Source organism: Macrobrachium rosenbergii, chromosome 16 (genome assembly GCF_040412425.1).
Source record: "Macrobrachium rosenbergii isolate ZJJX-2024 chromosome 16, ASM4041242v1, whole genome shotgun sequence".
Taxonomy (NCBI): Eukaryota; Metazoa; Arthropoda; class Malacostraca; order Decapoda; family Palaemonidae; genus Macrobrachium; species Macrobrachium rosenbergii.
In genome coordinates this window covers 56970336-56984041 of record NC_089756.1, presented here as the reverse complement: position 1 = coordinate 56984041, position 13706 = coordinate 56970336, and the positions used below count along the sequence as shown (strand labels likewise).

The 13706-nt window shown below is 37.0% G+C and overlaps 1 protein-coding gene across 3 annotated transcripts in view; it reads right to left on the bottom strand.

Annotated features, from left to right (window-relative positions):
- The window catches only part of LOC136847456 (histone-lysine N-methyltransferase SUV39H1-like), a 933410-nt gene that overhangs the window by 175593 nt on the left and 744111 nt on the right, over positions 1 to 13706 (bottom strand). For all 3 annotated transcript variants that reach the window (XM_067119163.1, XM_067119164.1, XM_067119165.1), the window contains 2 exons: positions 4040 to 4341; positions 3719 to 3870 (listed from right to left, as the gene is read on the bottom strand). In XM_067119163.1, the coding sequence (XP_066975264.1) occupies positions 3719 to 3870; positions 4040 to 4341 (454 nt within the window). The remainder of the gene's footprint in view (positions 1 to 3718; positions 3871 to 4039; positions 4342 to 13706) is intronic.

Here is a 13706-nt window from a genome sequence, read left to right as displayed (position 1 = left end):
AATGGTCGAAAAACGCAATTGTAAGCTAAAACTCTTACATTCTAGTAATATTCAATCATGTACCTTCATTTTGCAACAAATTGGAAGTCTCTAGCACATTTCGATTTATGTTGAATTTTGAAAAAACTTTTATCTTACGCCCCATGTAACTCGGCCGAAAATTTCAGAAATTCTTTCGTCATTTTGTTGTAATTTTTGCACTGTTCTATATTAGCCGTTACATAAAGTTTTATATATGAAAATGTGCGCAATTTCATGTACAATACAACAGAAAATAACTCATGGTTGTAACTTTTATCAGTTTTGAAATATTTTCATATCAATCACGATAACTGCCAAAATTTCAAGCTTCGGTCAACTTTAACTCGACCGAAATGGTCGAAAAACGCAATTGTAAGCTAAAACTCTTACATTCTAGTAATATTCAATAATTTACCTTCATTTTGCAACCAATTGGAAGTCTCTAGCACACTATTTCGATTTATGGTGAATTTTTGAAAAAACTTTTTCCTTACGTCCGCATAAATTCTTTCACACGTTGTCGTAATGTTTGCACTGTTTTATATTAGTCGTTACATAAAGTTTTATATATGGAAATGTGCGCAATTTCATGTAGAATACAACAGAAAATAACTCATGGTTGTAGCTTTTATCAGTTTTGAAATATTTTCATATCAATCACGATAACTGCCAAAATTTCAAGCTTCGGTCAACTTTAACTCAACCGAAATGGTAAAAAATGAAATTATAAGCTAAAACTCTTACATTCTAGTAATATTCAATAATGTACCTTCATTTTGCAACAAACTGGAAGTCTCTAGCACAATATTTCGATTTATGGTGAATTTCTGAAAAAAAAAAAAAAATTTTTCCTTACGCTCAAACGCTACAGCAACTCGGCTGAACATCTCAGAAATTCTTTCGTCATGTTGTCATAATGTTTGCATCGTTTACATTAGTCGTTACATAAACTTTTATATATGAAAATGTGTGCAATTTCATGTAGAATACAACAGAAATTAGCTCATGGTTGTAGCTTTTATCCGTTTTGAAATATTTTCACATAAATCACGATAACTGCCAAAATTTCAACCTTCAGTCAACTTTAACTCGACCGAAATGGTAAAAAAACGCAATTGTAAGCTAAAACTCTTACATTCTAGTAATATTCAATCATTTACCTTCATTTTGCAATTAATTGGAAGTCTCTAGCACAATATTTCGATTTATGGTGAATTTTTAAAAAAAACATTTTCCTTACGTCTGTGCGGTAACTTGGCCGAACATCTCAGAAATTCTTTCGTCTCGTTGTCGTAATATTTGCACCGTTTTATATTAGTCGTTACATAAAGTTTTATATATGAAAATGTGCGCAATTTCATGTAAAATACAACAAAAAATAACTCATGGTTGTAGCTTTTATCAGTTTTGAAATATTTTCATATAAATCACGATAAATAGAAAAATTCGACTTTCAGTCAACTTTAACTCGACGAAATGGTCGAAAACTGCAATTGTAAGCTAAAACACTTACAGTCTAGTAATATTCAATCAATTAGCTTCATTTTTCAACAAACGGGAAGTCTCTAGCACAATATTTCGATTTATGGTGAAAAAAAAAAAAAAAAAAAAAAAAAATTTTACGTCCGCGTGTTACGAATTCATGCATCATTTTGTGATAATATTTTCTCTGTGTTGCTTTGATCGTTTAAAAATTTGTTATATACCAAAATCATCGCAATTTAGTGTACAATACAACTAAAAAAATTAAGTCATTAGCTTTAACCGTTTTGCTTACAGCGATTTGTATACAATTATATACGACTGAGTTTTTTTTTTCGCTGTCATATATTCCAATATTTATATATGATATTTTTTTTTTCATTTCTGATGGTTGCATACTAAACTTCAGGCAATGACAAAAAAATGAGCCAAAAATGAACTCTTAATCTTAAACTAAGCGTGCTGTGATTTTTGGAAAAAAAAAAAAAAAAAAAAAAAAAAAAAAAAAACACACCATTTCGCTAACTCACTCACCGAACGCCGCCGGCATACGGGAGACGTTTTTGTAAATAGGGCTTTGGCGTTAAAGGGTTAATGTGCCTGACTAACAATCCTTAATGGACGGGCTTGATCTTATGAGGATCTATAACAGGTTTTGAGCGATGGACAGGCTAACTCAATATGAATTTTAATATTACGCGCCATATGACTTGGATGAATTTAACGGGAAAGATGTTTATATCATTTCAATGGTCCATAAATGACTTATGGCAACTTTAGTAGCTCAGCACAGGACAAAGAGGGATCATTGTGCCTTGAGATTTGATAAGAGAATATACTGCCCCTCACTAACCCACGATGTCTTTAATTATTTACTCATAAATAGAGTAACTATAGATCCAGGGATTGGTGTTGGTTTTAGTTCTCATCTTTTATGATAGTTATGTCAGCTATAATTGTAATTTAACACAGAAAAGTGCAAAGAAATATTAGAAAAAACATGTATACCTCACAAAAAGGTACTGCATCTCCCCATCTCAGTAAATCTCGTAAATATTTTACAATAAATATACCAGAACTTGTTACTGATTTTAGTCCTTATCTGTTATGATACTGTGTGAGCTGTAATTATAATTTTACAAAAATATAATAAATTATTAGAAAAAGTATGTATAACTGTAAAATTAGCATATTTTTACTAGTGTCTTGGAAAAGGGGCCCCACACACAGGGTTGTAAATATTCACTTTCAACTTTCTGTGGAAGGTACAGAAATTTTTTTTGGATTTTCTCTTACACCATGTGCATTTGCATATCTTCCTCTTGCCTTGGAAGTGTTTTCTATTTTTTAAATTGGCCAACCTTAAAGTCTGCCTAGTCTGGGGGTGTGCTTAATATATATTTAGCCCGTCCCTTAAGGGTTAAAAGTAAACTCATATCTTCCACTTTACCCATCCGTTTCTCCTGAACCACATAGGGAGCTTTAGATGGAGCACAAGGGAGAGCAATAACACTGGGAGAAAGAATGGATAGAGTAGACTGATGACCAGGCTTAACTTATTGTGAAGCATCTTCTGATACCTCACAAAATCAATCATTCTCATCAAACCATCCCTTACATTCACACACTGAGGAACAAAAAATACAATCACAATCATTATCCCTATCAGTAACACCCACGTGACAATTATGATCAACTGAATACATATGGTTTACACATAACTTGTTTGTATAGAACCTGATGGTTGTATCTCTGCTTGCTGTAGAAGGCATCATGCAAGACAGAAAAACAATACAGTACAGGAAAAAAACAACCATAAAGTCAAAATTATTATGGTATATTCACACCATATGCATACGGATACAGCATGAAGAATTCTGACAAGGACAAAAACATTCCAATGCCACCTAGTGGGAAACAGGTGATTACAGACAGTCCATCTGGGTTAGCCAAGCATTATTCTTTTGCTTTTGTGTGAATGCCAATTTCACCTAAGGTTACAAAAGATGTAAGCTAACTTTAACAGTACGTACGATTCATCCCAAATAGTTAATGCTTCACTTCTGATGCTAGAAACTTCTCATACTATAGTGTCACTGCATTAAATCTGGAAATGAGGTTTCATAAAATGCCCCACAGTAATAATTTGGTACTTACACTCCAAATAAAAAAACAACAAAATGCAATAACATTTGAGCTAGTTAACACAACTTACTCTGCACTAACTGGAACCTTCTCACGTTCAATTATCAGTCTTTTGTAAAATTCAATCAGCACTTCAGAGCAGTTTTCCAAGTGCTCTGATGGCTCCCATGTGCATTCTTCCATACCATAACCCTTCCACGAGACCTTGTAGAGAAAGTTTGTCTGGAAAATAATATAAAATTAACTTTAAAAACAAATCAAAATGTCTCCCAAAGACTTTTGAGAGAGAACCTCCCATGGTATGAATATGAACATTTTTACCTAAGGTCACCTGAGAATCCAACATGAACTTGAAATGATGCATGTCAACACAGCCTTCAATGTTACTTACCCCACTTTTTTTGTAACTGACTATGTTTTCCACCTCATACAGAATTTCCTCACTTGAAGAACTATCAGCCTTTGCTTCTTTCACGGCTTTAGAAGTGTCTCCCTTCAATTCATTTTCTCTGATTAAGTAATCTTCAATTAAGCTTCTCCTGGGCTTCTTGACTACAACTTCAGGGGCCAATTCTACATTACGCTTTCTGCCGAATGTTTTTTCTGGGAGCTGGGTAACTGTGCTTAACTCATCATCATTACCAGCTTCTGAAGCAGGTGGCGTAATATTGAGATTGGGTTTTGCTAAAATATCTGGAAAATAAAATTAATCCAACACTAGTCAAAAGAATACCCATTCAAATGGAGAATCTCATCATATTTACCAAATATAGTATAGGTTTACCTCTAATTACGTCAGTTTTTTGTACTTACGGCAGCTTTTTGTTACTAAAAACTGGGAAAAAATAAAATTCAACTTATACAGTTTATGCAACTTCATGTCCGTCAACAAAAAGTATTAAAAACACTTATAAATAAAAAACCTGAGACCAATCTAAAATACAAATTCACCTAAAATAAATGTTAAAAAGTGAAAAGTAATGCTTCATAGCTTGAACTTTTGGTTTGAGCTGAATGATATCAACAATTGTACAAGATAAGACAGTTTTTGCCCATATAAAAAATGATGCTCCAGCAATGAAGTGCACCATCATCAACAAGAATAAAAGCAAGCTCTACAAAGAAACAGAACATCTTTCTCTTTGGAATGAACAGCAGATTTGTCAGTGCATCCCCCTAAGCCACTAAAGCATAGCCTTTGTCTGAAAGCCTTGAAAAGAAGTTTATCATTAAGCAAGGCCAAGAATTTAAAAGAAATTCAGGACTGTTCATGCAGTTCAAACTGCAACAAAATCTTCACTCAAGATCCAAGGTGAAAGCGCACTGGTTAGCAAAGTGGTGGCCTTGCGAAAATTAAGAAAAGATTTCTTCCAGAGGAGATATTCAATGTAGATCATATGGGTCTTTATTGGAAGGAATTGCTGGACCATTCATTTACATATAAGAAAAGGCTAAGTAAGACCTCAAAGTCCCTTATGATGGGAGACAATTGTATGATCAACTTAAAGTTATCCTTATAGGATCATCCTAGATGAAAATAGCAGTAAGATAATCCAAGGCACTCACAAACAGTTATTACTCCACATCGAAATCAATGAAGATTGTGAAATGTCAAATGAAGAGCTTCAGCTGTCAATGTAGTCCCATCCTTTTGCTCAAAATTCCACCTCCAGTCCACCAAGTATATGGACAACACCTGTCAGGTACATGTAATTTTTTTTTTTTTACATTAGCACCAGTTGTACTGTAAAAAAATTACTGAAAAGATAATATCGAGCCTTTAAACAACCTATTGTATAAGCAATATTATGGGTTTCATAAGGTATCTATGTCATTTTTAAAGGGTTTATTTGATTTAAGTCATGAGTCTTGAAATGCATCAATGATGTAAGGTGAGGAGTTTCTATAAATCAAATTTGTAATACATGCCATAACTCCGCTTGAGCCAGAACTGGCCATTTTAACTCGGTAACAAGGATATTAACCCTTAAACGCCGAGCCTCTGTTTACAAAAACGTCTCCCGTATGCCGGCGGCGTTCGGGAGTTAGCGCCGAAGCTGAAAAAAGTTTTTTTAAAAAAATCACAGCACGCTTAGTTTTTAAGATTAAGGGTTCATTTTTGGCTCCTTTTTTTGTCATTGCCTGAAGTTTAGTATGCAACCATCAGAAATGAAAAAAAATATCATTATCATATATAAATATTGAAATATATGACCGCAAAAAAATTTTTTTATATAATTTTATACAAATCGCGCTGTGAGCAAAACGGTTAAAGCTAACGGATTATTTTTTTTCTTTGTATTTTACACTAAATTGAGATGATTTTGGTATATAACAAATTGTAAAACGATCAAAGCAACACAGAGAAAATATTATCACAAAAAATATGATGCATGAATCCGTAACGAGCGGACGTAAAAAAATTTTTTTTTCAAAAATTCACCATAAATCGAAATATTGTGCTAGAGACTTCCCGTTTGTTGAAAAATGAAGCTAACTGATTGAATATTACTAGACTGTAAGTGTTTTAGCTTACAATTGCAGTTTTCGACCATTTCGGTCGAGTTAAAGTTGACCGAAGGTCGAATTTTTTCTATTTATCGTAATTTATATGAAAATATTTCAAAACTGATAAAAGCTACAACCATGAGTTATTTTCTGTTGTATTCTACATGAAATTGCACACTTTTTCATATATAAAAGTTTATGTAACGACTAATATAAAACGGTGCAAACATTACGACAGCGTGACGAAAGAATTTCTGAGATGTTCGGCCGAGTTACCGCGCGGACGTAAGGAAAATGTTTTTTTCAAAAATTCACCATAAATCGAAATATTGTGCTAGAGACTTCCAATTTATTGCAAAATAAAGTTAAATGATTGAATATTACTAGAATGTAAGAGTTTTAGCTTACCATTGTGTTTTTCGACCATTTCGGTCGAGTTAAAGTTGACCGAAGGTTGAAATTTTGGCAGTTATCGTGACTTATGTGAAAATATTTCAAAAGTGATAAAAGCTACAACCATGAATTATTTTCTATTGTATTCTACATGAAATTGCGCACATTTTCATATATAAAACCTTATGTAACAACTAATGTAAAACGATGCAAACATTACGACAACGTGACGAAAGAATTTCTGAGATGTTCGGCCGAGTTACCGCGCGCAGACGTAAGGAAAAAGTTTTTTTTTTTTCAGAAATTCACCATAAATCGAAATATTGTGCTAGAGACTTCCAGTTTGTTGAAAAATGAAGGTACATGATTGAATATTACTAGAATTTAAGAGTTTTAGCTTATAATTGCATTTTTTTACCATTTTGGTCGAGTTAAAGTTGACCGAAGGTTGAAATTTTGGCAGTTATCGTGATTGATATGAAAATATTTCAAAACTGATAAAAGCTACAACCATGAGTTATTTTCTGTTGTATTCTACATGAAATTGCGCACATTTCCATATATAAAACTTTATGTAACGACTAATATAAAACGGTGCAAACATTACGACAACGTGATGAAAGAATTTCTGGCACGGACGTAAGGAAAAAGTTTTTTCAAAAATTCATCATAAATCGAAATATTGTGCTAGACTTCCAATTTGTTGCAAAATGAAGGTAAATGATTGAATATTACTAGAATGTAAGAGTTTTAGCTTACAATTGCGTTTTTTTACCATTTCGGTCGAGTCAAAGTTGACTGAAGGTTGAAATTTTGGCAGTTATCGAGATTTATATGAAAATATTTCCAAACTGATAAAAGCTACAACCATGGGTTGTATTTTGTTGTATTTTACATGAAATTGCACACATTTTCATATATAAAACTTTTTACGTAACGGCTAATATAAACAGTGCAAAAATTACGACAAAATGAAGAAAGAATTTCTGAAATTTTTCGCCAAGTTACCACGATTTAAGGAAAAATTTTTTTCAAAAATTCACCATAAATCGAAATATTGTGCTAGAGACTTCCAATTTGTTGCAAAATGAAGGTAAATGATTGAATATTACTAGAATGTAAGAGTTTTAGCTTACAATTGCTTTTTTTCGACCATTTCGGTCGAGTCAAAGTTGACCGAAGGTTGAAATTTTTGTAGTCGACGTGACGGTGCGTCCACTTGGCACCCAACAGACAATTTTAGTCGACGTATGATACGCCCAGTAGGCGTTTAAGGGTTAATTGGAGGTGTGCAGTGACTGGGGAAACTCCCAATAATGCCAAAAATTGGTACTTTTCCCTTAAGTGTCAGCGACAGAGGGGTGGGATTAAGAGAAAAGGCTCTAGTTGTATCACACCTACAAAAAATACTAAAAAATTTTGGTATCTGCTCCGACAGAAATATAAGCCATCCCATTATATATAAGACTCACTATTTATGTGGGAAGATAGTCTCTCAACTGACTAGCAACCTGATTCTCTACCTAGAAATGTCATGCTCACAGTCATATTTGAAAGCATGAGACCAATGACCCCTGTGACTTGCTATACAATCTGGAATAGGAATACAAGATTGATAGGGCCCTGAGCCAGAGTGAGAAGAATCTGAACTCTCTCTAGGAAAACTTCAAAGACTGAAGTGCTGCTCTCAAGGGAGGGTAACAAAAGTTAGAAGGCAGCTAGTAACTGGGCCAATCATAAACAGATGGGTTCAGATGATAGAACACTGCCCCCTCCCTGCACTTATGAAAAAGGACAGTGGAGGAAGTCAAAAGCTATGAGCTCTAAGTTTAGACGACAAACTGTGAAGTCTACCTGCATCATTATTAGTCCAGCACACAACCTGACTGCTGCCTTACAGAGGAAGGAAGAAAGGAAGAAGGCAGAGATAGCCAACTTCTCATCCATTCAATCTCCAGTTTTATGCAATCTGAGTACCTTAGGCAAGTTCTTGTTTGTCTGAGGAGCATGCAGACTGCACAACCCGTCGAGCAGCCACCACAGATCCTTAGGATAGGTGTCCAGGACTTGTGTGCACTGTCTGAGGTAAAATGAGGTAAAAGTTGCCTGATGCTGCCAAACATCTACTCTTATTAACTGTGAAACCAAATATATTCCTTGAATGGTTAGGGACAGGCCAATGGCACTGGCTTAGTGAGCACTTGCCCAGAATGGACAGCCACCCTCTTCATAGGACAAAGTTTATGTCCACTTGAATGCTTCAAGAAACCAGAAAGAAAGGGTGTTCTTGGACATTTTCTTGCACCTGCTGGTGCTAAAAATACCCGCACACACTGGTCAGGTTCTCATCACATGGTGCCACAGGAATCACCCTAAGCACAAAAGTTACAGATCTGGCTCCCCATTAACAAATTCTTGGAAGGAAGGAACCAGTGTAAAAAAAAGTATTAAAACACATGCCAAAAACTGACAAGTTCTGAGTTTTCACCACCACATATTCATGAACATGAATGAGATGAATCCCCAGCCCTTCAGGTGCCACATAGGATACAAAGGATCATGCAATTTGTCAGCATACTATGAAAAGGATATGACTAGCACAACAAGTGTTGAGGGTGAGATCTCATTCCAAGGTGCTTTTGTTGCACAGAGAAAGACAAATCCAAAAGCCAAAGCTCTTTAAGTGTTTTACTGTCTTATGAGTATGGACAGCTCTACCAGGTAGAGAAATCTGTCTTTCAGCTGAAAGACCTTGCTAAAATAGAGCAATATTCTCTACTGCAGGGAATGAGACAAGCTTGCCTCAATGTTGAAAGAAGAGTAAATCCAAGATCTCTTCCTGAAGAAAGACCTTGTCTACAACACCTATTGGAGATGGTACATTCCCTGATTCAAGTTAGTTGAGGCTTCCTCAAAACATGTGCTAAAAGAAAAGAGATGGCCAAACAAAAACCTGGGTACTGTGACCAGATCTAGCAGATCAAGATACCACTCAGCATGGGGCCCACTTGGAGCTACCAAGAGCGACAAACACTCAGTGGATCATCATATGATGAATAACACTCAAAGGACGAGAAGAGGGAAGATATCCGGATTGTCCAAGGGCTGCTGGGTGGTGTTTTCCAAGGAAGTCCTGGGGTCTGAAAAGGGAGGGCAAAACACCAGGAGCTTCCTTTATAACAATGTGCCACAGGTTAATCACTGAAGTTCCCTCAGGCTCAAAAAACCTTTTCCCACACAAAGTAGGAACTAATGTCTCAACTAAATTCTTCTGGTAGTTGTGGAAGTCTACCAAAACATTTCTTCCAGCCAGATTATTCCCTGCTAAAAAGATGACTGCATGGCAAACCCACACATGCTTCTACATCATCAACTGTTGTTGCTCACTGACACTGTGGAATGACCATCATGCAGCTTCAAATGTTGCAACTACGTGCACTGCAAACATTCCAAAGATGCTGACATATCAGAGGTAATTTTCTATCCACAAACCTGAATTAAGGTTCCCAGGTGTAGAATCCACCCAATCATAATGTGTCTGAGAAAAGATTCATCTCTGCAGATGGGATGTTCTAACGAACTCCCACTAAGAGGTTCCCACTGTCTAGCCAACAAGCAAAGCCTTCTCTCACTCTTATCTCATGGGCACCAGATGAAAAGAAGGGTTGATTAAGGCCAGCCCATAGTGCTTCAGTCATCACTAAAGTGAGCACTGGTGATGTCTGCAAAGTACAAGTTTCTCCAAAGATGACCTGCCGAAGCCATGATGGTTATTCTTTTCGCAACAAGAACTGCACTGTCATCTCTTTGAGCGTACTGAACCAAGCCTTTGAACTGGCAAACACTCCCTTCATAGAGGTCCAATGGATAAGTATCTGCACATATCCTTCCAATCCACAAAAAGCATGAAGTTGCCCTCTCTGATGGAATAAAACAAAGCAACTTGCTTCCATCTTGTTTATAGCACAAATTCATTCAACAGGCATGTCAATTATTGTTCTCCACCCTGGGTGACCTCTCCAACAAGAAAAGCTGATTGTAAAAGCCTGGAAACAGGTTGTCTAAGACTTCAAGTGCATTCCTTTCCAGCATCACCCTCACCTCTGCCAACCAGACCAGACCTATGGGAGATCCTGGAGGGTTTCAGATTGGTCTACACCCCCCAGGTGACTTCTCTAACAAACCAGGCCTGATCTATGGGAGATCCTGGAGGGTAGGTTGGGAATGGGATCAGTGTCCAACAGAGGGAGGACAACAGTCCTTGAAATGTAGCCTGTAACCATCCTGAGTACAGACTACCCAGAGCTCCGGCTCTTGCCACTACCACAATGCCTGATGGCATGATTGGAATCCTACTATTTGTGGCAGCTGGCAAAGGGAGGGATGGCTTGCCTCAGCTTCTCCTTACCTCCTCTTCAAGCTGGAACTGGAGGGAAAGGGCAAAAGGCCTGGGAAAACTCTTCTCTTCCTTAAGATACCTGGGGTGCCTCTCACGGTATTTAGCTCAAAGCCTTCCCGATACCAGAGACAGAAGGCATGACTATTCCCAAAGACTTATAGCCACAGTACCCTTCAATGCCCTGGAGGGTTTGAAAGATTGCACAGTGGATCAATGTGTCTCCGATACTGTCATTCCTCTCCTTCACTGCATCACCTTTACTCCTCAGAAAGAGTCAAGGGGAACCGACTAATCACTGTCGGGAGAAAACCCTAGACTTGTAGTTACATCATCTCAAGAAAAAGTTCTGTTTCCAGGTTTGCACTTTGGTCCAAGTCAATGCCTTTCCTCTCAACACAAACAACTTCTGGAACTTGAAAAAATTCATCAAAACATGATACCCAATGATGTAAAATCAGCAAGTTCAAACAAAGGCTGGGCCAAAATGCTACCTGGAATGAGGCAATGACAGTTGAGAAGGATGTATCTTTTTGCCAGTGTCTCCAGGAGGTTGTCTGTTAGTCCACAAACTGACAAACTGAAGTGTCACTCAGCATGTAGAATTTTCTTTGGAATGTCAATGGCAGGGGAAGCAGCTTTCTACATCTGGACAACAGGAAACCTTCTGATCTGCAGATAACATTGTTAGCCTGATCTAAAATATTACAAGCAAGCTGTGATCATGGCAGCCTGGATGACGATCTCGCCTCTATTAACAAGATTGGGTTCAAAGGCGTTGTGCTTGATCCCCGAGATCATTATGCCCTCAAGTAAGCCCAAGACCTTTAAAAAGTACCACTTCTACTTTGCCTAGAGGGGTTCCAAAAAGTCTCCTTTGGTTAGGCTGAAAGAAAATCGACACCCCACTCAGCCTTGGTTAGCACCGTGGACACACATGATCGGATCAGGTGGTAAGCATTGCTGAACCACAAGCAGATGCATACTCATGAACAGTACTAGTACACTACACATTGTGGTCAACCCTCCCGCAGACTTCCCTATGATTGGCCAAAGTAAACTAGCAGATGCTACAGGAGAAAACACATTATTGCACATGCACATTAGGAGTTTTGGATGAACCAAGAATACTGTGTCTGCATGGGTAGTGGGTTAATGTGACTTTTCTTAGCTACATTCACTTCAGCCTTGGCAGGTAACTCTTAAGAGGAGGACACTGAAATCGAACCAGCCTGGTAGGCAACCCTTCTAAGAGAAAGTTACTATGAATACAAACCTTATTCTCCAACCTTGGACTGTGCCATAACCATTGTACTGTGGCCTTCCATGGTCTTGGGTTTGAGTTCCATTGCTTGAGGGCAATCAGGCATTTTTCCTCTTTTTTGTTCCTGTTTTTTCAAAAAATGTGTTGGACAGGCTGGTAAGAAAGCAAAATTGCTTGGTGGATTATCAGGAAAGTGCCTTCACCTTACCTACTCTTTCCTTGAGCTTTTCATAATTTCTAAATCCATCATGACTGTGCTCCCCTAATTGTTGTGGCAAACCTGGCAGTTTCTTATTTGCCTTAGTGTGCTGGCCCCACCTTGTCGACCAGTTGCTTCTGGTGCTTTCTTTAAATGATACCTGGCCAGGTTTGTTTATACTTCGAACAGAATTCTTGTAACTAATTTAAATACTGTGGTTGTTGATGGTAGTATTATTGGTTACTGTTCTACTGATTTTACAATGTTACTCTTGTTATGAGTCTATTAGTTTTACTACTGATTTTATGTTAATTTTAATTCTTTCGGGAGACATTTAGCTGAACCCTAGACCTGTTCTTCATTACAGTAAGAAAAATTACAAAGCACTTTACTAAAAAATTAGGGGCTTAACCCTTAATGGACGGGCATGATCATATGATGATCTATAACAGGATTTGAGTGATAGACAGGCTAACTCATATGAGTATCATCATTAATATTAAGCGCCATATGATTTGGATGAACTTAGCGGAAAAGATTTTTATATCACTTCAATGGTCCATGAATGACTTAAGGCAATTGTAGTAGCTCAGCACAGGACAGAGGGGATCAGTGTGCCTTGAAACTTGATGGGGGAGTGTATTGCCCCTCTCTATCCCATGACGTCTTTATTTATTGGCTCATACACACACGCATGGATTGCTGTTGGTTTTAGTTATCTTTCATGATAGTATGTCAGCTATAATTGTAATTTTCTCTTTTTTTATTCTTTCAAACCAAAATACAAATGCAATCATGTGTACAGGTTACACGAGAGAGAGAGAGAGAGAGAGAGAGAGAGAGAGAGAGAGCAGAGACAAATGTCAACTGTGGTAAAATATTCTCTTGTGTACTGTTATGATATTGTGATAATCATACTTAGAATCAACTAAACTTGTAAAGAAATATGGAACACTAAAAAAAATGGGGAGAACACATACGTACGCACTGATTCCATGGTGCGGGGCAATTTGCTACAGCCTGTTAGGTTTTGTGTTACCTATACATGAAATTTGGATTTTCAATATTTTTTGCAGTGATTAGAGATGAAAAATCAACAGTGATCAAATATTCTCTTGTGTACTGTTATAAACATGACATTTTTAATAAAATTATGTTTTATATACTTACCGAGTAATTACATAGCTAACAATTACGCTCACACGGCATCCTGAATCCAATATTCATGGTATTGTTATTATTAAAACAGTTTAACCAGACCACTCAGCTGACAATCGGCTCTCATAGGGCTGGCCCGA